This window comes from Oncorhynchus masou, chromosome 5 (genome assembly GCF_036934945.1).
Source record: "Oncorhynchus masou masou isolate Uvic2021 chromosome 5, UVic_Omas_1.1, whole genome shotgun sequence".
NCBI classification, from domain to species: Eukaryota; Metazoa; Chordata; class Actinopteri; order Salmoniformes; family Salmonidae; genus Oncorhynchus; species Oncorhynchus masou.
Window position 1 is genome coordinate 28331451 of NC_088216.1, and position 25399 is coordinate 28356849.

At 43.3% G+C, this 25399-nt stretch overlaps 3 protein-coding genes across 4 annotated transcripts; 1 reads left to right on the forward strand and 2 right to left on the reverse strand.

Annotated features, from left to right (window-relative positions):
• Nucleotides 1–379: 379 nt before the first annotated feature.
• Nucleotides 380–17666, reverse strand: LOC135539316 (mucolipin-1-like). 2 transcript variants are annotated; one of them, XM_064965140.1, is made up of 14 exons: nt 17426–17666; nt 10600–10871; nt 10110–10277; nt 9463–9619; nt 8633–8714; nt 8198–8294; nt 7855–7954; nt 7201–7307; nt 6296–6445; nt 6034–6135; nt 5829–5951; nt 5148–5354; nt 4354–4484; nt 380–4065 (listed from the first exon to the last, which is right to left on the reverse strand). In XM_064965140.1, the coding sequence occupies exons 1-14, from the start codon at nt 17469–17471 to the stop codon at nt 4029–4031; spliced, it is 1779 nt and encodes a 592-aa protein (XP_064821212.1). In that variant the 5' UTR covers nt 17472–17666; the 3' UTR covers nt 380–4028. The 2 variants fall into 2 exon arrangements, with proteins under 2 accessions (XP_064821212.1, XP_064821219.1); XM_064965147.1 differs by lacking the exon at nt 10600–10871.
• Nucleotides 17667–19767: 2101 nt separating this feature from the next.
• Nucleotides 19768–21084, reverse strand: LOC135539346 (trafficking protein particle complex subunit 5-like). Its single transcript, XM_064965168.1, has 3 exons — nt 20974–21084; nt 20643–20771; nt 19768–20387 (listed from the first exon to the last, which is right to left on the reverse strand). Exons 1-3 carry the CDS (start codon nt 21082–21084, stop codon nt 20091–20093), a joined length of 537 nt encoding a protein of 178 aa, XP_064821240.1. The 3' UTR covers nt 19768–20090.
• Nucleotides 21085–22473: 1389 nt separating this feature from the next.
• LOC135539338 (N-acetylmuramoyl-L-alanine amidase-like) lies at nt 22474–25399 on the forward strand. Its single transcript, XM_064965164.1, has 5 exons — nt 22474–22793; nt 23068–23916; nt 24058–24268; nt 24521–24815; nt 25075–25399. Exons 1-5 carry the CDS (start codon nt 22730–22732, stop codon nt 25102–25104), a joined length of 1449 nt encoding a protein of 482 aa, XP_064821236.1. The 5' UTR covers nt 22474–22729; the 3' UTR covers nt 25105–25399.

A 25399-nucleotide genomic window follows, 5' to 3' on the forward strand; every position in this document is an offset into this window, starting at 1 on the left:
TCGGGAAACGTGAGGCCACTTTTGACACACTGGAACACATTATTAAACGACAAATGAAATACTATAGAAATAACAACGCCACAGACTCAAACACCACACTTTACCGACCCGTTGAAACTGTAGATTGTAGACCATTACCTCGGAGTAGTCATGATGTATTGAGGGCACCATGTAACGACTACAAGCATATCCACAGGTCTTTACAGGTCTCTCGTGCAAAATGCGTATTTCAATGAAAATAATCTGTAAAGGTTAAATGGAAAAACAATAAGGGGGTGTAGTGAGATCCCCAATGGGCGGGACGATTCTCTTCTTGTCTTGAAAAAAACGTATACTCAAAAACGTGGAAATCAATCAATCTGCCATCATTAACACAAGGGACAAATCGAATGATTTATTATTGAAATATTGAGAAACAAAATCTAATTGGTACAATTTAAGGCCAAGTGGCAAACAGTAATGCAGGCACGAGGGACGGAGGCGAGACCACGCGGGTCTGGCAGAGGAGATAGTCGTTGCTCGTATGTGTGTGTTTGTAATTGGTGTGGAGAAAGATTTTAAAAACTCATCGCCAGCATCAAGTGGTGTGCACATACACAGTGGACACACCCAGCAGACTATTAGAGTGCAAGAACAAAGAGTGAGTCACTGAGATGGACATGGGCCAAGAGCTCAGCTAAAGGATGGGTAGCCAGGACAGTACATAATGGATGATGATATTCGGTTTAGTGGACTGGAAGGTGATGTGCTGCATCAGCCGCCAAAGGCTGCTTAGGAAAGGTACATTAGCAGTGGAGGCTGCTGAGGGGAGGACGCCTCGTAATAATGGCCGGAACGGAGCAAATGGAATGGAACGTTCTCCCCAATTAAGGTGCCACCAACTTCCCGTGTTACCAGGACATGTGTTCTATGTAAGGAGATCTACCATCGCCGTTTTGCTATGTGGACTGCCGAATGTGTGCATATTGAATGTTACATGAATTGTGTAAATGTACCTATGGTATTTGTTGTACTATAATACTATAATTTAGTCTTCGTTGTATTCGATCCCTATTGTCTCTGTCTACCTAATAAACAGAACTTGGATGTAAGGTGGTCTATTCTCCTCCTTTAGGATGTTATTGTCCGAGTCTGAGGGGTGCAAAAGCCCGTATTCCCCCTTCTGGTAACTTCAGGTAATTACATCCTGTGGTAAACTCATGATTATCCGTCACACACTTTATAATGTAAGCTTGACTATGGGCCTCGAGTTGAGTTTCATGCAAATAATATATAACTCAAACACAAACAAAGCAGACAATTTGACCGGCTTTGTTTGGATCTAAATCAAATGGTGAAGAAACCAAAGTATTGATGTGTCCTGATTCTTCACCCTTTTTCAAAAGAAATTGCATTTGCACACTTCCCGTCACAGACTTAACAAGAGGAAATTCCCTCTCGCCAACGATTACACCAATCCATTGCTTTTAAATCCATTGATGCATGCAAGCGCAGACTTCGAGAGAAGGGTGGAGAATTGGGATGCAGCCCAAAGCATTTGCCTGCCACCCCCTCCTTCTCCAAAGTATTTCCAGCCAGGTGAACAAACAGGCATTTAATCATCAGTGGTTTGGCTTCGTACTGAGTGTGGCACAGAGATCCAACATACTCAAAACAATGTTCAAGTACAATCAACATTAAAAAAAAGATTACACAATGAACTGTATAAATGTCTACAGACTGCTTGGACAGGACATCTAAGTGTCTAATACTACAATATACAAACGCAAGGCCAAAAACAAATCCTGTTTGTGTTCTGCTTAGTTAAGAACATACATTTAATTTAAATGTACTATATGATCATTAAAATAAGAGCTACATGACTCCTCACTAACAGACAGGCTATGGCCCTGTACCATTTCAGCCCCTAGCTACTTCTCGTAGCCTCCAGCCCTTTGGTGTTCTCAGATCCTAAAGAACGGATATGGCGAAAGCTCTGCTTTTAGCCTATTTGGGAGGTTATACTCCCATATAACTTTGCCTACACCTTGGTTCTTTGGAATCTATCAAAACGGCAAAAGGTTCACTTTTAGAAGTAGCTAGGGACCGTAATGGAAGCAGGCCTATAACATATTTAAAAAATATATGATTTTTTCTTATTCAATAGTGATTGGAGTACAAAGCTCAATTCATGACCACTTTCTGGAGTCTGAACCTGAAGACCACACTCCCCTTAGGCGTTTCTCTCTAGATACCGAAACAACATTGGAAAAAAACACACAAAATAATTTAAACTTTCACTAGGACAAAGCAATTGGCTAGTTTTAAACTAGGCATCATTATGAGGCATAAAACAGAATGGGAACAAAACATATGTAAGAGCATTCTTCTGGGTCAACATAACAGGCATTACTGCAGTGCTCGCAAATACCCCATCCCTCTGGCCTCGTTTAGCCGTCCTGCCTGCTCGTTATCCTCTCCTCGTTACTCGCAGGCAGTCTTTGTTCTTTAGACCAGTCCGATACAATCTGCAGTTCTCCATCCATATTGTCCATGACTGGAGCTTAGGCCTTTAAAAAAAATTCACCCCACAAAAAATAGATGAACTCTCCATTTTCCAATCATGTAGTTTCCTCATTTAAGGAAGTTACATTCAGGTCAGGCAAAATCGGAAAGTCACATTACCATTGCGACCAGAATGTTGTGGCATGGTGGGTATTGTGTTAGTGGGTCTTTGTGAGACTCGGAGTGGATTTGACTAATTCACTACGGGTCCCCTTCCAAATGAACTCTGATGAAGCAGCATCATTTGTGCATCGTGAACAGGACATGTACAGTGTACAACTTGACACGTACAAATCAACAATAGCGCTGAGGTTTACCCTGTTTGCTGTGTCATCGGATTAACACCTACTGAAACTACTGGTACTGTATGTGTGATTGAGATGATGCACTGCATCTCTTTCTGTGTCCAACTTAAACTATAGAACAATTCTATGGATATTGTTCCTGGAGACCAGACCCAGCACCCAGGTGTGAGTACAGGTTTTTTAACTGATCGGTCTTAAATTCTGAAATACAATGGCTGCGTTTGGACAGGAACCTCAATTCTTATCTTATTTCTACTAATCTGTATTTTTTTTTAAACCAAAACGGATCAACTCTGAAAAAGATCAAAAGACCAATTAGTGGAAAAAAGATCAGAATTTGACTGCCTGTCTAAACACGGCCTATTAGGCAGGAGATTTGTTCATCTGAGCAAAGATTAAGGCTATTGAGTGAGCCATTGGGTCCAGGCGCAGTGCAGGGTTTAAGTTCAATGTACTTGCACACTTGAGAGCAGCGGTGGTGACCACAATGCACTGTGGCGAAGCCAGCCTTGCTCTCAGCAGTTCTTGCTGGGCTTGCGCCTCATGACAGGGCAATGATGTTCTTGGGTGAGTCATGTGACTTGGGCTTAAGTGCCCTCTCCTTTTATGGACAGTAGGAATGCTACTTCAGAGCAGTCTCTGGCCTAGTATGAAGTATTCATGTCATTGTCATCCCCTTCATATATAACCAGAACTTCTGATATAAAAAAACATGCTCTGTCCAGTTCTTGTCCCTTGTGCAGCTTACTGAAAACCTAAAAACCCATGTAAAACAATTAAAAGCAGCTAAACGTTAGCATTAGTGCTAACAAGACATTACACATTGCACTATGGTCCTCAGCAAGTATGGATTGTGCAAATATCCAGATTTTTGGTAAAATACTGTTGTTCTCTTTCTGTGTGGGGAATGCTGTGTTGAGCTGTATGTTACTGTGTAACATCCAGGCAACATCCCTATAACATTCACACAATGCAGGAGGTCTGGCCAATGAATCCAATCAAAAAAAGATTAGGCTTTCAGCTCATAGTCCTCTGTCTGTATACGGTTGAACTGAGGCTCCTCATTCAAGTAAGTGCTCATGCATGACCTAGATTTGATGGTAAGGACAATGAAAATCTGGATGCAGTGTGGCGCTCCAGCCAGCAGAGAGCGCTGTAGGTCCAGACACCCCATCCCAGTCAGTTCACCAAAAGGACATCCTCGTATGTTGTCGTTCTGTGGGAAGAAACAAACACGTAACACAATCGCGCATACACATGTAGAAAAACTTAAACGTCTCTCAACCATGATAGAAAGGATAACAGTGAATGCATCTGTTATTGTCTGGTCATTTAAGTGGCATCTACTGCTGATCATTCTACAGGGGAACATCCATCCCCATCAACTTACACCCATCTGACTCCTTCAGATCGGCAAACACTGAAGAGGTTAGGAGCTGGAGGGTGGTTTCTGAACCCGGCCTTGAACTCTACCTTCAGTCTTGACCTATGCCCTTTGACCCACCTGTCACAGCAGCAGAAGAAGGAGCAGGGCGAGGTCTCGAGGCCCCGGTACATGCCCGAGCTGGGCGTGTCAGTGCACTCTGCGATGAAGGCGTGCAGGTCCGTAATGCGGTAGGGCTCCTGGGTTTGGTGCTGGAGGGACAGGACAGGAGACAGGCATCCATGTTTAGGTTGCTCACTCTCTGCATCTCAAATGGCACCCTATTCCCTATGTAGTGCACTATATAGGGAGCCATTTGGGAAGCTGCCACAGTGTGTATTGTGATCGGTTGGCTTTCATTAGGTGTTGTTGTTTGTAATTGGCTTCTGTTTGTACCGCTATGAGCTGTGAACATGAATGTTATTATACAGTGCTCTTTTACATTCATTTGGATTCAAGTCCGTTTAAAGGGATACTTCGGGATTTTGGCAATGAAGCCCTTTTTCAGATGAACTCGCGGATACTGTTTTTATGTCTCTGCGTGCAGTTTGAAGGAAGTTGCTAACTAGAGTTAGCGCAATTGCTAAATAGCGTTAGAGCAATGACTGGAAGTCCAGGGTAACTGCTAGTAGATACTATAGTCTTCCACACATATTACGGTAACGCTGGTTAGCAATGGCTTGAGAAATGACCTCTAACTTCCTTCATAGACAAAGGGCTTTAAAGTCTCTTGGTTGTACCATGGTCTCTGAAAACGCACACCGTCGAAGAACATTTTCAAATTAAATCACCCTGCAGATTATAATGAGATTACTGTATTTTTGACACAGATCTGTGCTCCTTTGCCCGACGAAAATGTTGCCCGTTGTTGTTACCTTGATGGTTTCGTAGGCACCGGTGATGAGGGCGATGAAGAGCGACAGTACCATGTAGATGAAGAGGGAGATGAAGGTGTACAGGTACACCTGGCTGAACACCCACACCAGCGTGCTGCTCTCCTGCATCTCTGAGAAGGTCACAAACATGTCGTCGCCGTTGATCAGCGAGAACAGGCACTCCGACACCATGGAGAGAGAGCGGAACTGGCGGAGGGAGAGAGAGAGGGGAAACAGTTCAATTACATTTCATAGCAGTACAGCTTAATGAACTGAATACGATAGGGAGAGAGAGACTGTTAAATTACACAACCAACCATGACTTAACATGACCATTCTTACTGTATGATATAAACAAGTGAATCGTTTCAAAATGATTGAGGATTCAGTACAGACATTTTTTTAAACAACATAAATCAAAGAAAATCCATTATGGCCATCTTAGTGGCAAGGGCCAGTAAAATGTCATTATATTAATAGACAAATCACATGTTAATATCACAGTATGTCATTATTGTGCAAAATCCCACAATGCACCATTGTGCATTCATCACTGAACCATATAGGGTGTCCCCCTCCAGATTCACTGTTTCCTTTTCAAGCTATTTGCCGGCTCACTCTGTCATTGGCCTTCTTCTGTTAGCATGTCTGTCTGTGCTTCAAAATGGTGGCTGTCTGTACCTTGACGTGATAGGGCCCCAGCACGATCCAGCCACAGAAGCAGTAGCCAAGGTAGATGACAGCCACACAGCAGCAGAACCGGATCACGTTGGGGAACGCAGCTCGCAAGGTCACGATCAGGATCTGAGAGGGAGAGAGCCAGGAGAGTGGGTGAATCACTGTCATCGTTAGTGCTTGTCTGTGTCTGTGTGTGTAGGCAACTTACATTGTACTTCTGGAAGAAGCTGAGGTAGCGAATGACTCCGACCCACACCAACAAGGTGGAGGTCCCCAACAGGATGCCACACTCATCATACAATGACATATTCTGTTTGGAGAGATATTCAGCACAACGGTTTTTATCATAACCCAAACTGAGATTATTTTTTGGGGCTGCCGATTTGAAATAATTCTTTAGCATTTTTCTCTGGGAAAAATAAAGGTATTCTATTCTACTCTGAGCAGTAGAGGAAAAAGTCCCCTCTGACCTTGGACTCTATGCCGATCTTAATGGCGCTGCCGATGATGGTAAGAACGTCACTGATGATGAGCAGGATGTACCAGCCATTGATGAATTCCATCCTTTCATCCCAGCTGACTTTCCGGCCCAGGTTAGTCTTGAAGAACTCGACAAACTCCTGTTACACACACAGGAAGAGAGATATAGACAAATGGAGAGAGAGAGAGACACATAGAGAGACACACACACAGGAAGAGAGAGAGAGACACACAGAAAGAGACACATACACACAGAGAGAGACACACACACACAGCGAGAGAGACACATACACACAGAGAGAGAGAGAGAGAGAGAGAGAGAGAGACAGAGTGAAAGAGACACACACACACACACAGAAAGAAAGACACACAGAGCGAGACACAGAGAGACACACACGGAGAGAAAGAAAGACACACAGATTGAGAGAGAGACACAGAGAGAGAGAGAGATAGACACACAGAGAGATAGAGACACCGAGAGAGAGAGAGAGAGAGAGAGAGAGAGGAGTTGGGTGACCATACTGGAAAGACGAGTATTCACACCTCCTCGGTTTTCGTGTCGCAGAGCATTACTCTAAAAATGGAATCAATCACAGAATACCAATCCACTACCATCAACAACAACAAAAATCTCTCTTCCTTCCACCCCAATCCAATAACAAGCAAACAAATGCATCTACAGTATGTTCTCAGATAATACATGCTATTTAGCAGACACTTTTATCCAAAGTGACTTACAGTCATTTTACATACGGGTGGTGCCGGGAATCAAACCCACTATCCTGGCGTTGCAAGACTCATGCTCTACCAACTGAGCGATAGAGGACCCCCAGATTGGATGATCCTCCTTTTAACCACTTCCTCTCTTCCTGCCCTCCACCTCCCAGTGACTTACAGCCTGTAGTATGATGCCGCGGAGTATGGAGCGGCCACACAGTAGCAGGGACAGCATACAAACGATCGCCACCACCACGTCAAACGTTAGGCGCGTGTAGTTCTCCGCTGAGATAGAGGGAGGGAAGGAAAGAGAGGAGTTAGTGGCTTTCATCAAGTAGAATCCTTACTTCCACAAGTCAAAATGTCACATTGACACCAATGCATGACTAAGTGAAAATTCCTATGAGGCATCTATAATGTCTTATGAGGTCAAATGAAGACGGCAATAGGGGAGATTGCTTAGAGTGTACATAGTGTTTGTCTTGCCGTTTGTTTGTGTGTTTGTCTTGCTGTTTGTTTGTGGTACAAGTTGTACCGGTAAATGCCTGTTTGGTCATTGTGTGTGTAGTTTTGTATTGACCAATGCACACGCAATTATTTTATTTTTTTGCCGAATCTCTGACCAGGTCTCTCTCGCTCTGAAAAAAAAAAATGGTTTTCAACCTCAAGAGATTCTCCTGGGTCGTGATATTTAGGGCACACCGTAGAAAAATATTTAGCAAAGGCAGAAGTTCAGGTAGTCCCTCCGTTTCAGTCCGTTTCTCCCGTTTGGTGTCTAATTAGTATTAACCTGGTGAAATAAATGTTCAATAAGAACAAGACTCTATCTCACCGTGGCCAGACACACTGGGGTATTTACACTCCTTTATAAAAGCCTGGTTTTCCAGACGGATCCTCACTTCCCCACTGTGAGCCTTGTTGTCCAGGACTATCTGGAGAAACAGATGGGAAGACATTTATACAGGTACTAATAGTACTTGCTGTAAACTTTGGCAATAAAATGAAACATAAAAAAGTGGCTAACTCCTCAAGGGATAATATAACAGATGAGTTCAAGGTTATCTAAAATATACAGGCAATGAAAACGTTTCCACAGCAACTACTACACACTAAACAGGTTACAATGAGCCACAGACTGGGTAGGACCATTTTTTAGGAAGGGGGGTGGGACTCACCGTTATGAAGAAGGTGTAACAGTCAGGAATCTCGTTGTTGATGATGGTCTGAATGTTGATGGCCTTTAGTTGGAACTGTATCGTCACGTTTATGAGTCTAGACAACATAGTGAACATAGAAAATGAAGAGGGATATCAGGGTGATGTCAAAGTGAAGGCAAAGAGAAACGTTTTCAAACATTTTGCAACGCAAAACAAAAAAATGTTTCTTATTGGACAAGTCCAGGTAGACCCTCCCTGTTTTTTGTTAGTTTTCCATTTGGCGTCTAATGAACATAACCCAGGGCTATAGGTAGTGCGTAAACAGTTTGTGGCGCTAAAAATCAACAGCCAGATACTACAAAGATGGATGTCCCATCTATCTTAGTTTTCGACCGACAGCAAACACGAGAGCACAAAGTCACTTGAAAAGATATGTGAAAAATGAAGCCTTACTTGTGGAACTTTAGGGTAAAGTTCTTGTAGTCACTGCCTAAAGGCGCTCGAGGTACTGACAGAGGGTTAACTCCCACACAATCTAGTAACAGGACAGAGAGAGAGAGAAGTTAGTCATTTCAGGGGCTGTCAATGTTTTTCCTTACAGAAATAGAATTACACTGAAATAGAATGACCATTACACTGATATAAATGTATGTTCTAGTAATTATATATCTACGGTTATTCTGTTCTGGTGATCATGTCAAGAGTCAAAGGGCAGGCCACTTCAAGGGTAGGCCATTTCAATAAAGGGTGATTTCCATTGCTCAATGTGTTTCCCCTTTAGTCAGTAGTATTGTCCCAAGTGTCAACTCATATAAGGAAGTGGGGCTTCCTACTACTTTCACATGGTTGGGGTCCGGGAACAATACAGTACTTACTAACACAAAACAAATGATACAGTTACTGAAAAGATGCCGTGGTACTGAAAAGAAGCAGCTTAGCAACTCTTTGGGTAGTCGCCATTGTTACAGTAAATTAAATGACTTAACTTCAGGCTAGACAAGGCTAAGGCATAAAGCAATGGTCAATCCACCAAACTTGGCCATGGAAAGCCACAAGGCGTGCAGGATTTTGTTCTAATCTGACACAAAAACTCGTCCTTTTTCAAACAAGTCAACTAATCATCAAAAGCATGTTGGAACAGAACTACATTTAAGCTGAGTCCCAAATGGCACCAGATTCTCACTCCATCGGGTGCCATTTGGGAAGCACAAAACACTGTAGCTCTAGTACCAGGGTTGGCGACCTCTGGCATTGGCATAATGCAAGAAAGTAGATCTATGTACCTGTGATAACACGAGGGTCAATGTTGAAGGTATCATTGGCGGGATCGATGCTGCCCTTCTTGTAGTACTGCTGGCAGAGAGAGAGGGCACTCCCGTTCACCCCGACCCCATAGACGTACGCATAGCGTCCCACCGTGGTCTCGGGTAGCATCACATACTGTGAGGGAGGAGGAAGGGTACGAGGATGGAGAATAAGGCCCTGCTCTAATATTTTAAAAGAATTCATCCCTCTTTCCGCCCTAATTTGAGGTCATCACTGATCTGTATGCGGATTCGTGGACGATTTAGTGAACGTTTCCACACTTCCGCTTTCACCAATCAAACTCGCTGAGATCTGTGATTACTTCAAATGATGCAGGAAGGAACGGATACATTCTAAATATTCAAACAGGGCCTAAAGAGGGGGAGACTTTTAGGAGGAAAGTTGAGGATGAAATTATGAAGGGGACAAGATGGGGTCCTTCTTTGCGCCGCATGGACATGTTTACATCTTAGTCTGTATGCCGGGTCATATTCATTAGGCACCGAACGAAAAGATTTCCTGAAACTCTAATTAACATTTTCCTTTAAAAAACTTTTTTTTTTTTTTTTTAAAGTCCTTTGCATGCGCTAATGAACATGACCCGGGTGTCGTTAGTGACTGTTACCTGGTGTACGGCGTAGAAGATGTGTTCGTAGACGTCGCTCCGTGTGTACACGGCCAACGTGTCATCGGGGCCCTCGTTATAGTCCTTCAGGAAGATGTGCTTAAAGGACATGGTGTTCTCCTCCTTGAACGTCACCACCATCTGGTTGCTGAGGCCAAACAACACCAGCTGATGGAGGGAGGGAGGGAAGTAGGGATTCAGGTGCTTTATTGAAGGGAAGTGACCGTTCAACAACTATAACGTAACCCTTTTTGATCTTAGGGACATTTTAGAAGTTATTGTTGTAAAGACTGTCGGTCCATATTTCAAAACGTCAGAGGCACAGACATCCTATCCACCAATAGGAACGGTGCATATGAAACAAGGTGTCAGTTGTTATGGACTTCAGCATGGTCGGTCCTGCCATAAAACCTGAGCTTTGTCATGAGGGCGTTTAGCATGTACTGTTCATACACTCAAAGTGAATATGAAACTAAATGCGTGTAGTTACCTGCACGGTGACAATGACAATCTTGAGCAGCTGCAGGCCCAGTTTGAAGGGCTTGCGGCCCTTGGCGTGGAACTTGTCACATGGGCTCATGAAGAAATACTTGAGCTTCCTGCGCAGGGCCTCCTCTTCCTGCTCCACCCCCAGCCAACCCCCCGCCGTCGCAGGGGGCAACCGGGGGTTGCCATGGCTGTCTCTGTGGTGAACGTGCTCGCCGACGCTGTCGCTGGAGCCGGAGCCGTGAGGAGACACAGAGGAAACCAGGCTGTCCTTCTCTGAGAGAAGATAGAGTGCGAGGGAAGAAAAAGGAAGGGAAAAACACGTGAGCAGCGCGAGAAGGATAGTGAGAGTGACGAATACGAACAGTCAGGCCTATCAAAGAATGTGGAGTGGATAACTGAGCAAAACGCCAATGTAATCTGCAATAGCGCACCGCAACGGCACTCCATATTAGTGCTATTTCCTTTGTGAGCACCAACACCAACAGTACACTGATGAATAGGCTGCGTGCCGTAATGTTACCCTTCAGTGAGCGACGGCTCTCGTACTAGATCAGGCAGCTTTCATTAATTACATTTCCTAATCTCCCTCGCCTCATATAGTCATCCATCATCACATCTCTATCTAGTAAAACCCTGGGAGGTGGTACAGGCCAGCGTATCAAAACAACACCCAGGTCAGATGCTCTGAGCTGGGCCGGGCGAGACAGACAGCCTCCCTGGAGGAAGAGATGCGGGTGACTGGTGTGCTATAGCCGGCGGCTCTGCCACTCAAGGCCGACAGAAACACACCCCTGGAGATGGCTGGAAGACACAGAAAGACTCCAGGGATGGTCGGGCTACTGCTACAACACCCGTCTGACTTGGTAGTCACTTGACGAAGGAGCGGAGCTTTGAGGTGCGATGGTACACATTTGGATTGTCATCGTCGTTGTCGATAACATAAACCATAAAGGTGTAGTACAAACCTAAATCACTGCACCTTCAGTGGAGAGACCGCTGGTGAAAGCTGAATTCAAACTCTGAGTCACTCAAACAAACTTGTGACAGTAACAGACTTGGAAGGGAAATGTGGACCATATAGTTAGTGGGTAAAAGAGCTAGTTCAGCAGTAATGGAAGAAAAGGAAGTGGAACTTGAAATGAACTGCTGTCATGAATTGGGTCACATCACCTCTGGTAAACAGAACTCAAATACCAGACAGAAGAACCACAATCTGAATCACCGATGTGTGTGTGTGTAGGATTGTGAGGCAACGGTGATATCTCAATGTTTACCTATGGAAAGCCATCCACAATAATCACCTGCATATCTAACAATCTTGAGTTCGTCCAAGTGAATGAGAGAAGCCTATCTAGCGTGGAGTGACCGAACTACAATATATCGACTTGCACACACAGAACCTTGCAAGGTTACAAACACTCACAGACATGACAGCAGTTGCGTGACTCTCCCTGTCAAAAACAATTCAGACCTGTGCTGAAAGAATTTCACTATGTAACATTTCGTGCCAGCAATAGTAGCCCGAGCCAAAAAATGGACAGATCTTGATGGGGCATTTCAGCCATCAAGGCCGTTAGCAATCGTCAAAACAAAAGAGCAGATGATGAGGGCTTGTTGCTGAGCCGCACTAAGAGATAAGAGTCAATCAAATGGAATAAATCAGCTGAAAAATCCTGCTCTTCCGGTTCAGGGCAGTCAATGGTGTGTTAGAGAAGGCTTAATAGACAACCCTGCACCTTGTCCGTCAGTCATAGTCAGCACTGTGACCATCAGTCTGCCAGCATCTCTGTATCGCTAAAATGGATCAACAGCTATCAGTCTGCACTGGGCCACCCAGGGAGAGCAGGCAACACTATGCAACCTCACTGGAACCAGTAAACAAGCAAAGCTGCTCCTCGTCTCTGTCAACTCTTAACTCTGGGTGGTCTCTTGGACTCTATTTCCTGTTTCCTGTTTCTATTTCCTCCTGTGGTATGAGGACATGGTTATGAGGTGGACTTTTTGTTATTGTTATTATTTAACTTTAAACTGTTTCTCAGTCTCAAAATGCACATCAGTCAATTAAAATCGTTGATTTACTTGCACGTTATAGAACGCTACATTGTAGCTGGTCCAGTCAGATAACCTGGCACGTTAGCCCTATGCTAGCCTCACCAGCTGACAGTGATTATTTCCTGTAACAAATTCTGCATCAGCCTATAAAATATCTTAGATTTTATATCCACCAACCAATGGCATTTGTAAAAAAATATATATTAAAAAAACATGTCAACCCTGGACACGAGAGGGATATTTTAAACCTATAAATTCAAGGTTCACTTTTGTTAAATTGGTGTGTAACAATGCCGTGTGCCAATATTTCATTGATGCATCTTTAACTAGGCTACTAATACTAACATTAGACAAAATGTTCACGTTTTCGCATATGAGACAAAATCCAGTTTTTGCTAATCTTTTTCACACACATCCATGTGCTTTAATGGAAAACAAGATAAATGAAGTCCTTACACATGTAATTTTATCATACATCGTTAAAAAAAAATCATGTACCTTTATTACCATTGCTTCCATGTGGCACACACTGCTAACGCGGTTGACTCAAAATCAATAGTGCACTTTCACCATGGGTTCGAGCCCTACCCCTGTCCCAGACTAAAAAATATATATATATATTGGTTGACCAAGAGTAATCTGTTCTTTTGACCAATCGATTGGTTGAAATATTTTAACGTGTTTTTCCATATATTTGAATAAAATCAACTTTATGTACACTATTGAGCTTGTATGATGCATTAAGCACTGCATTTAAAAATGAAAACACACAAATGACTAAAGAGGGAGCCAGAGATCAATATAGCCTAACCAGAAGAAGAAAAAAACAGTTCCTGTCTCCCCTCCTCCCGCTGCTGTTGGCCTTCACAGATTCCGAAATTATGCTCCTAAAGTTGCTGTTAACAGGCTACACCAGTGGTCAGCAACCTTTTCCATTTGGAGTGCAAAGTTATGATTTTCATTTGCACTTTTTCGTGGAACAGTCTAATTTCATTTATAATAAAGTCTAATAAAGTCTCATATCTCAATGTCATGTGGTTAATCAAAATTTGAAATGAAGGGCCTCCCGGGTGGCACAGTGGTCTAAGAGACTCTGGGTTCAAGCCCAGGCTCTGTCGCAGCTGGACACACGACCGGGAGGTCCATGGGGCGATGCACAATTGGCCTAGCGTCGCCTGGGTTAGGGAGGGTTTGGCCGGTAGGGATATCCCTGTCTCATCGTGCACTAGCGACTCCTGTGGCAGGCCGGGTGCAGTGCGGTGTTTCCTCCGACACATTGGCACATCTTGGCCTTCGTCTCTCCCGAGCCCGTACAGGAGTTGCAGCGATGAGACAAGACAGTAACTACTAACTATTCGATGCCACAAAATTGGGGAGAGAAAAAGGGGGTAAAAGAAGAAAAAAACTAACATTAAAATAATACAAATCTAAAAGTAACTTCAATTGCCATTGCCAATATGTAAAAATAAAGCCAAGAAGAACTTGGTCCAGCCCAAAGTGTTGTATAAAATATTCTGGGTCCTCAGAGTTTCCTGCCAGTGAGCTCCAAACAGACAGACACAGCTATTTTGCGAAAGGGATAAGAATCAGATAGGCCTATTGTCACGCCCTGGTCGAAGTATGTTGTGTTTGTCTTCGTTTATTTGGTCAGGCCAAGGTTGTGGCATGGGTTTTTGTATGTGGTGTGTTTGTATTGGGATTGTAGCTTAGTGGGGTCTTCGAGATAAGTCTATGGCTGTCTGAAGTGGTTCTCAATCAGAGGCAGGTGTTTATCGTTGTCTCTGATTGGGAACCATATTTAGGCAGCCATATTCTTTGAGTGTTTCGTGGGTGATTGTCCTTAGTGTCCTATGTCCTTGTCCTGTGTTATTTTACACAAGTATAGTCTGTTTCGGTTTTCGTTACGTTCATTACGTTTATTGTTTTGTAGTGTTTGTGTTTAGTGTGTTTGTCATTAAACATGAATCGTAATCAACACGCCGCATTTTGGTCCGACTCTCCTTGCCATACAGAAAACCGTAACACTTTTTTTATGACGTTTCCACTGGGTCAGAGCATTACATTTTTCCCCCTTTCATGTTGAGTGGTAGGCTAATCGAAAGGGAGAGATTTTTCAAATAGGCTACGTTGAGGAACTATTGTCATTCTCAATGGATGTAGAAACAGACTTTGTTTACTTGCTGTTTGAGGCAAAGAAAACTTTGAGAAGCTCCACAGTGACGGCGAGTAAAGACAAGCAGAATTGACTACTCGTAAATGGAATGAAATAAACCAAAACTTTCTCACAAGTGTAGCATAGGTTGTGCTCTCTGCAAACAAAGAGTCCACTACGAGAATGACAACGGTAAGACTGTAATAATAATAATAATAATATATTGAATGCATTAACAGAAATGACCATAACCAAACAAATATTGTAGATTAGAAACTATGGGAATGAATGGTAAATGTACTACTGGTGATACTGGTGTGCCACCCCCGCATTGGATTAGTCCACTCAGACTGGCTTGAATCAGACGTGTCTCTTGTGCCATCATTAGTTTTTATATATATATGCCACTGCTCGACAACAACAAACAATCACGGTCGACCAAACAATCGACCAGTCGACTAAATGGGGTCAGCCTAAACAGTAATGCATAGAAAACGCTGTACATGTAAGTGTAGCCTACATAAGAAATTAAGTGGTGTTTTTTTTTTTGCCTAACGGCAACGTTACACTACGGTGTATTCGGAAAGTATTCAGACCCCTTGACTTTTTCCACATTTTGTTACGTTACAGCCTAATTCTAAAATGGATTTAATTGTTTTTTTCCCCTCATCAATCTACACACAATACCCCACTAGGACAAAGCAAAAGCAGGTTTTCAGATTTTTTTTGTTTATCACGTACAACTACGTCAGCGATTTTAATTGGCTGATGCCGATTATGAGACGGAGAAACAGTTTTAATTGAAACTGTTTCTAATGCTCGCAAGTGTGGCCCCACAGTGTGCACTTGTGGTGAATTAGTTCATTCTAATATGTATGAGATCACAAATTAAGTGCTGTAAACAATGAGTCAAAAGGTATACTACGGAATGAGAAAACAAATGCTTGATAACTGCTTGACTGCTTACAAGACCATTTCTAACCAGCTGAACAAGCACACAGTTAAGTGCAGAAATGAAAGCCTGTGTCCATGGTCATATGGGCACCATAGACTAGGACGCGTGAGGGGAGGTTAAGAAACTGGGTGGTGGGAGGTTATCACAGTGTATGGATAACCCTGTCACTCCAGTATTAATGGTAAATTGTCCTTATTTTCACCTCTATGGCCTATTTATTGCCTACCTCCCTACTCTTCTAAATTTGCACACACTGTACAAACAATTTTTTTAAACTTTTGTGTTATTGAGTCTATGTTTGTTTATGCGTAACTCTGTTGTTGTTGATTTTGTTCGCACTGCTATGCTTATCTTGGCCAGGTCGCAGTAGTAAATGAGAACTTGTTCTCAACTGGCCTACCTGGTTAAATAAAGGTGAAAAAAAAAATAATAAAAAAAATTTAAAAACCTGGGTCAGTCTGGTTTAAAATGTAGCAGACATGCTATGGTGGTGGGAGGGAGCAAGAGTAGTCAGAGTCTTTGGGTTCCAACACTCCAGAACTTTAACGGAATCCTTGGGACGTCCAACTAATCATTTAAATGGGCGGGGTAGGGGTTTGTGTTTAGGGTAGGGACGTCCCAGGGATTCCAGATAGCACTAACCCTGGAATTTAGGAATAACTGTTTAAATCAAGACTCATGAGTATCGAAGTACAGCATTGACTGCAATGGTGGGATAGAATAGAACAATTTCAAGGCTACAATTTTCCTTGCTGAACGTGGCCATCAGGTATAATTTCCTACCCCAGATTTGACAAGTGTAAACTGTTATTGGCAAATTCTGTCAGCATCAGGTCAACATAAAGCAAACTATCTTTGCCTATTTAATCTAGAATGTCTGTAGGGGAGAATCAGGTATGTTAATGAAAGGGTAAGTTGAGCCACCCCTTGTTTCGAGGAAACTATACACAAAATGTATAATTTGACCAAATATTTAGGGAAGAGGTTTCGTGATGCTTGCATATAAACCAAAGCAGATCATTTAAAAATGGTTCTATACATAATTTGGGGTCTCTGTAAACGTCAATATCAGGCCCTAAACCTAGCATGAAAGAGCATCCTTGTAGTTGTGTTTGCCTTGGGGTAAATTGAGCCAATGGCAAGTTAAGCAAATTGAAGTGTTTTCTTCCCAGGCGTAACACAACACATTAAAATCCCCAGCAACAGCAATCACATGATTAAAAAACAAAACATCTTGGGGATAACGGACTAGAGGGTGGATGGTTTTGTACATATTTATGCAATAACGCTTCTTCCAGTCAGTGTTTGGAAACATTGTAACAAAACATTATTGATGCAGCTGCCTCCTACAATGTTACTGTGTTGCACAATGCTACTGTGTTATACAATGTTACTGTGTATGTTAATGTCTTATACAATGTTATTGTCTATGTTACTGTGTTATACAATGTTACTAATGCATTTATTCACGATTAATCACCATTGGAATGAGATGTATGTTTCATGGAGATGATTGGCAAGACATGACAGCCCACACTGTAGAGCTACGTTACACAACAATCATAATATACACAGGGCCCTCCTTTCAATGGAAGACATGCAACAATGTAACAAACCACTTAAAACACACAAAGTTACATGTCAGAAAAGTATTGAAACTCAACATACCTGAACGGGCGCTGCCGTGGTTGCAATTGCCGCTTGCTGTAGCCATGTAAACGTTTTGAAACTATAAATAAATATGCGACATAAAATCTGAACTGTCTCAGAATAAATAAGGCAAATAAAAGCGGTTATAAAACATGAGTATATTGTTGGCGTGAAATTAACTGTCTGAGAAGATAGCCATGAGGACGACGTTTTTCTGTGTTCTGCAATTACAGTATAGGTTCAGCATCGGTACAAGACATAACTTCCTTCGACGAGATCACATGACTCATGTGCCATCATGTGACTGCACAAGGTGGCGCTTGTTCTCATCTATTTCAATTCAATTCAAAGGGCTTTATTGGCATGGGAAACATATGTTTACAGTGGCAAAGCAAGTGAAATAGATAATAAACAAAAGTGAAATAAACTATCAAAAATTAACAGTAAACATTACACTTACAAAAGTTCCAAAAGAATAAAGACATTTCAAATGTCACATGTCTATACACAGTGTTGTAACGATGTGCAATTAGTTCCAGTGCAAAAGGGGAAATAAATAAACATAAATATGGGTTGTATTTACAATGGTCTTTGTTCTTCACCAGTTGCCCTTTTCTTGTGGCAACAGGTCACAAATCTTGCTGCTGTGATGGCACACTGTGGTATTTCACCCAATAGATATGGGAGTTTATCAAATTTTGATTTGTTTTCAAATTCTTTGTTGGTCTGTGCAATCTGAGGGAAATATGTGTCTCTAATATGGTCATACATTTGGCAGGTTAGGAAGTGCAACTCAGTTTCCACCTCATTTTGTGGGCAGTGTGAACATAGCCTGTCCTCTCTTGAGAGTCAGGTCTGCCTACAACAGCCTTTCTCAATAGCAAGGCTATGTTCACTGAGTCTTTACAGAGTTCCTTAATTTTGGGTCAGTCTCAGTGGTCAGGTATTCTGCACGGTGTACTCGCTGTTTAGGGCCAAATAGCATTCTAGTTTGCTCTGTTTTTTTGTTAATTCTTTCAGTTTGTCAAGTTGTTGTCTTTTTGTTTTCTCATGATTTGTTTGGGTCTAATTGTGTTGCTGCCCTGTGGCTCTGTTTGTGTTTGTGAACAGAGCCCCAGGACCAGCTTGCTTAGGGGGGGACTCTTCTCCAGGTCGATCTCTCTGACTCGTTTTTCTCCCTCTTCAACTTTACCATCTTTTTGCAGCCTCTGGCCAACATTTCATTTCAGACGATAATAAAACACGTACCAAGCACAACATCTAATTGTGTATAACCTTGAGACCTATGTTATTGATACGATTATTTATTCTCATGGAATTTCTGGTCCATATGGCACATTTAAACATTACACTTCTTGGTCATTTCAATGAAATACAAAGGTATTATTTCAGGTATTAAAGTATTTATTTCAATTTTGACAAAGCAATATACAAGCACCAAATAAGTTGTGGACATTAAGCAGCTGTTATGTACTTGAGTGAAGACCCAAAAGCGGTTTTAACAGAAAACAGAGTTCTTTAATGAAAAACAGGAATGGCATAAATCCTCTTCCAACGTAGTCAATGGAACAAAAAGAACGTTAGTATAATGCAGGATGCACCTGCCAGGCAGACTCCGACAGGATAGGACAAGGTGGAAGCAAACGGGACGACAGCTTGCTTCTGGCATCAAAAACACAAACAAGAATCAGACACTGAAAGTAGCAGGAACAGAGAGAGAAATAGAGACCTAATCAGAGGGGGAAGGGAGAACAGGTGGGAAAGAGTGAATGAGCTAGTTAGGGGAGATGTAGAACAGCTGAAGAATGAGAGACAGAGAAGGTAACCTAAAAAGACCAGCAGAGAGAGACAGAGTGAAGAGAAAGGACAGGAACAGACATAACAAGACATGACAGCAGCCACATGTATACTTAAAATGACACAATGATGTGTCATGTCTAAATGGGGAGCATTGTAAAATATCCCACCCATTAGATATTACAAATAAGACTGAAGTGCATATCAATGTACAGTGCTATATTATTCTGTTCAATCAGGGGATTCCATTTGACATCTTGCTGAACAACCAGTCCAGGATGAAGTGCATTCATTTGTGACCATTTCTGTTTTTTCACCAGTGAACTACTGGCACATCACTGAGCTACTCAATCCACACTCCTCTCTTTCCATACTGTTACTCCTCCCTTTCATCTGCCTCTAGAGTAGGTCCTTTAAATGAATGAATGAATGAATGAATGAATACTGTACTTTCAACTAGCTTCCTTTCCTTATTCTATGTCATTGTCCTCACTGATTCAAATGCACCGAATCTGTTAACTTTCTGAACTTTCTAAATCGGTTAACTTTCTGAAAATGCCATTGAGTTAATTTACGGCAGTGGAAGAGGCATCATGTCATAGTTATAGTGGGTTAGTCATAGTAGGGAAGTTCTGTAACTATGTACACAAATTGATGCGTTGTTGTAAAAACTGTCTCCACCCACGTAGCAATATTCAAGTATGTACGTTGACCTTGCCAACAGATAGGGAAGTTAAAGTGAGTACTTTCTCCGATCTCCCACATTTGTCAGGACAATAAAATGTATAGGGAATAAGAAAGGAAGCACTATACATTATACAGCCAATAGGGTATACAGTACATCCCTTTCACATCTCAGTCCGACCACCTCTGAACTCTCTCTATCCTATCTGCCCTCCAGTGTCTTGTCTCGGGCGATGACGGCCTCATCAAACTTGATCATAAGAGTGGTGCCCTTGTGCCGGTGCACCGTAGCCTTGGCGGGGAAGCCTCTGTGTGTGAGAATGGCCTCCACCGCGCCCCCGGTGAAAGCGGCACAGTTGAGCGTATTGTTTTCTTTGGGCACCGAGGTGAAGGTGTTGATCAGGGGCTTTTTCTCAATGATATAGTAGGTCTTGACGTAGTCGTTGGCCTGCTCCAGCTTGTCCGCTTCCTTGCCGAACAGGGCCCTCCACACCGACACCTGGGGAACCGAGGGGGAACGGAAGGCAGAGAAAGGTGAAGGTTTGTTTGTGTTTATGCTTATGTCTGAGGTCAGGTCTCTTGAAGTAGAGGTCAAGTCGCTGCTACAGCCAAGAGCCATTCATACCTAGGCTATATTTGTATTACGTTTTAGCCTAATGTTATGTGAATGTTAGTATAATGTCATACATTGGTTGTTATTACACTCATGAAAAAGTCTAGTATGTGAATCACACACAATGTGCAAAGTTCATGCCTTGATGAAGAGCAGTATGTTCAACACTTTGGTTTCCCTTTTCCATTCTTCTCTCAAAACCGTCACATCCAGCACATCCAGCAGGCTGGCCCCCATGCCTTGACCGAAGTCTGCCAAGCGTGCCTGCAGCTCAGAGTACACCCGACGCAGAGTACACCCGACGCAGAGTACACCCGACGCAGAGTACACCCGACGCAGAGTACACCCGACACAGAGTACACCCGACACAGAGTACACCCGACGCAGAGTACACCCGACGATGAGTACACCCGCTGAAGAGTACACCTGACGCAGAGTACACCCGATGATGAGTACACCTGACGCAGAGTACACCTGACGCGGAGTACACCTGACTCTGGCAGTACTGCACCATTTCAGAGAAGAATCTGGCGAGCGAACGCTCTAGAATCGCAGACTTGCCCCTGGTGAAGCGAGTCTCCATTTTCTACAGGGGGAAAGGAAGGTGAGGAGAGCGAGTGACTGTCAACAACAGCAGAATGTTGGTGTATAATAAAATATCAGCGCATGACTGTTGGTGCTTTCAAGACAACTGGGAACTCTGGAAAAAAACGAGGTCAAATCATGACGTAAGTGATCTTTAGGTCGTAACTCCAGAAGGATGCCCGAGGTGGATGACAGTTCAAATGATTTTTCCCAGTGGGAACTAGTTTTTCCCGAGATCCCAGTTGTCTTGAACGCACTGAAGTTGGAGATTTCCCAGTTCCCAGTTATTTTGAACGCGGCATTAGTACCTAACATCACCCAATGACTGTTCTGACAACCGTCCATCAATTTCAACACATCAGGAAACGTACTGCTACGGTTAGATACTCTTGAACAGAATATGAATAAAAACAAGGATTATTTCATTCAATGAGCACACATGGTGGAAAGTTGACTCTGAAACATGCACGGAGAAGAAATAAACATAGCAGATATTATTCCGGGTGATACGTCACACTCACACATCACAATATGAATGTTGAAATATCTTCTGTTAAAACATTATGGTATTGATACAATTAAAATATTACAGTTTTCATAAATCCGTATTTTAAACAGATTTCTTAAACCTACACAAATAATGTTTTAAAAATCCAGTAGAGGCCACTATTGTCCCATTTATCCCCTGGTAATGGATGTTTGCTAAATGGCACAAAGGGAAAAGAAACATTGGGGCCAAAATTCACCTCATACATTGAGAACAAACGGGTTGGGGATGGAAGAAAAACACAAAAACAAACAGACACTGGCTGCAATTCTCAATGCAGCACTCACTCAAGTGTAATAGACTTTGTTCCCCTTTTCTCCCTACCACCAAAACCTCATAAGCATATGGACACCACCTGCCATGGGACACTAATGCCATGAGTCAGGAACGTTACTGTCATCTTAAAAAGCATACATGCACTGATTATAGTGTCTGCCTACTACACTGGGTTGTTTTCAGGGGAATTTGTTAAGTATAATTTCCAGTAAGGTTCCTGGGTTTCCCTGACACTGACGGTAAACAGACCGCCCCTCTCTATGTATCGTGGAACACATTTACCAGACTTCACTATCTGTGTGTGTCTGTGTGTATGTGTGTGTAATTACATCCATATGTGTGAAAGGTGGATGTAATATCATTATTATCATCAAAGAAATAACGGGACGACGAATACAAACCAGCATATCTTCAGCACTTTCTCTTGCCCCTTTAAGCCTGATCTCGTCACAAGCTTCAAAAGGCCTTATTTGTTTTCCGATGACTAACTTTGACTTTGGGTAGGAACCAATCAATATTTGGAGGCGTCTGTGTATAAAGAGTTATTTCATCTATTGGGACACACCGCATTACAAACACATTGATTCCCCGAAGTGGGAAGTGAAACCAGCTTTAGGTACTTGATACAAAGCCTTATTAGGCACCAAGACATTCTACTTGGGGTTTTCATGAGTGGTTGTGGTTTGTCATAACAGAGTGTTGGACCGTAAGAGATAAGAAGATTACAACTCTAATCGGCAGCCTGGGTTGACCTTGTCTGGGGATTGTTTGTGGGTTTTAGTTTAGCCTCTGGATCTGGTGTGGTGCAGCTACACTCAGAATGACTACAGTGGTTCTATGGCTCTTCATTGTGGCTGGAACGTGCCACAGCCTTCTCTGTTCAGGTAACCTGTGTTAATGGACTGTAATTACTTGTTCATTTGGGTTCATATGTCTGAAGGTACGGCCGCCTTACTGCATTGTCCGTCTCCATTGGCAACATATGCTTCTATTGTTAAACTGAGAGCTCAATTTAACACAAAGAGTCACTAGTATGTAGCTGATGTACAATACATTAAATACCCCAGATAGTATGAATATGAGTATGAATGAAGCCCCAGGTAACTGTTTGCACGGAGTCTGTTGTAGCATGAAATAAAACACTTGTTTTGGTTTCAGAGGACCACCTGCGCGACATGGACAGTTTCATACGTGCCGTAGAGCTGGCTGAGGACTCTAACCCAGACCTGTCCCCACTAGCCCTTGTGAGGAGGCTGCGCAGGACGGCCGGACATGAGGACCCACTCACCCTGCACTTCCTGGGGGCCTCCAACAACATCAGCCACACCCACACCTCTGTGTTCAACACCACTCTCTTTGGCTTCTTCGACAAAGCCATCCACCATTTTGTGACGGACCGTGGTGAGGAGAGAGGGGTCGTTCTGACCCAAGATGGCACCACAGTGGCCATCGCTCCCATGCTTCTAGGCATTGAGGTGGGTCTAAAAGCTAAGCTTGAGGGCACCCCTCCTCTGGGCATGTTTCCCCTCACCTTGGCCAAAAACCTAGGGTTGTCGTTCCTTAGCCTCCAGGACTTTCCACCCGCTCAGCGTCTGGGGCCAGATGGCTGCTGGGACAACTTGACCAACCCCAGGGTGTTCAAGCTGTCTAGGGTGCCCACCCTGGCCACCGATGCCCTCGTCAATGGGGGAATGGATGGGTCCATTTTGGGCATGGATCTTGCCACCCTGGCCCACTCTGAACAGCCTGGTAAACTCAGCGAGGTGCTGAAGGGTTACTACAACCATGTGCTGGAGGGGCATGACCTGGGGGTTGTATCCAGCCACATCAGCCCCAAGCGTAGAGAGATTTCCCAAGCCCTGCTGGGCACCCTGGACACCCAGAGGCAGGTGATGGAGACCCTATACCTGGTGTGGAGGCTGGAGGACACTCAGTGGATAGCCAAGGATACAGGGGTGGAAAAAGCAGTGAGAGACGGAATGCTGGAATTTGTCCACAGATACTGGGGTGAGTCTCAGGGTGGGGGAGAGGGGATCATTTACCCCTGTAATTATGAAATTGTAGGTGATAAATGGCTACTCATTTGAAGTCTGTAAACATGAAGAGTAATTGAACCTGTTCTACTCTGGTTCAACCTCTCCTCTCCAGACTGCCCTCCCATCATCCCACGGTGTCAGTGGGGGGCGGCACCCTACCGAGGGTCTCCCTTCCCTCTTGCGCTGCCCCTCCCCTTCCTGTATATCCACCACACCTACGAGCCAGACAGGCCCTGTTACTCCTTCAGGCAGTGCTCCAGGAGCATGAGGGCCATGCAGCGCTTCCACCAAGAAGACCGTGGCTGGGCCGACATCGGATATAGGTGAACTTTGACCCCTTCATCCATTCGCTGATATTAACAAACCCTTTATACTAAGCTTCATAGATGGAGACAAGTGTACTGTGTCAGCCTACAATTACTGAAGCAGTCATACCATAGCAAATCTTGACATGATATTTATTACACAGTATAACTGTGCAATATAAAATGACAAGATGCTATAACAGGACTCAGTGTTGTGAGATAATGCAATTTGTTCTATCACTCCAACTCCTAAATGTATGTTCCCCTCAGCTTTGTGGTGGGTTCTGAAGGGTACATCTACGAGGGGCGCGGATGGCATCACCTTGGCAACCACACCAGGGGGCAGAACCCTTACGGTTACGGCGTGGCCTTCATTGGCAACTACTCCTCCTCTCTGCCCTCACGCCACGCCCTGGATCTGGTGCGCCAACACCTGGCCAAGTGTGCAGTGGATGGCGGGCGCCTGCAGGCCAACTTCACCCTCCACGGGCACCGGCAGCTGGTGGACACCTCATGTCCAGGAGACGCCCTCTACTCAGAGATCAGGGGCTGGGAGCACTTTGGGGTGAGAGACTGTTCAGTATTTTTGGCTGCTATACCGTCAGTCAATGTCAAATGTATCCTTTTAGTACATACACAATCAGAAGGGCATCACAGTTGCACCAGAACACTATTCAGTCATAATACAATTGTGCCCTTTTTCCTACATTAGACATTAGTGATAAACACCAACATTAATCTGTTTGTCCACTGTTGATTTTGATGCTGCTGACACGTTTAGATCCGGTGTTATCTTGATCACTCATTACAGCAACCTTTTACAGGAAACCAGCTCATCGAGAAAAGACCAATGAAGAAGACAAGCATGTAAAAAGCAGTGTGGAATTAAACCAATTTTGTCAAAATATCTCATTGGATTGTATGGGGGTATCAATTTGTTATGTCCATGATAACAGTGTGTTTTAGAGTTATAACAGGTTATAACACTCAACCTTTTGGTTGTCACTGCTTCACATTACAGTATTGTAACACAACAGAGAGACATGTACAGTATACTGAACAAAAATATTAGAGCAACATGTAAAGTGTTGGTCCCATGTCTCATGAGCTGAAATAAAAGATCCAATACATTTTCTATAAGCACAAAAA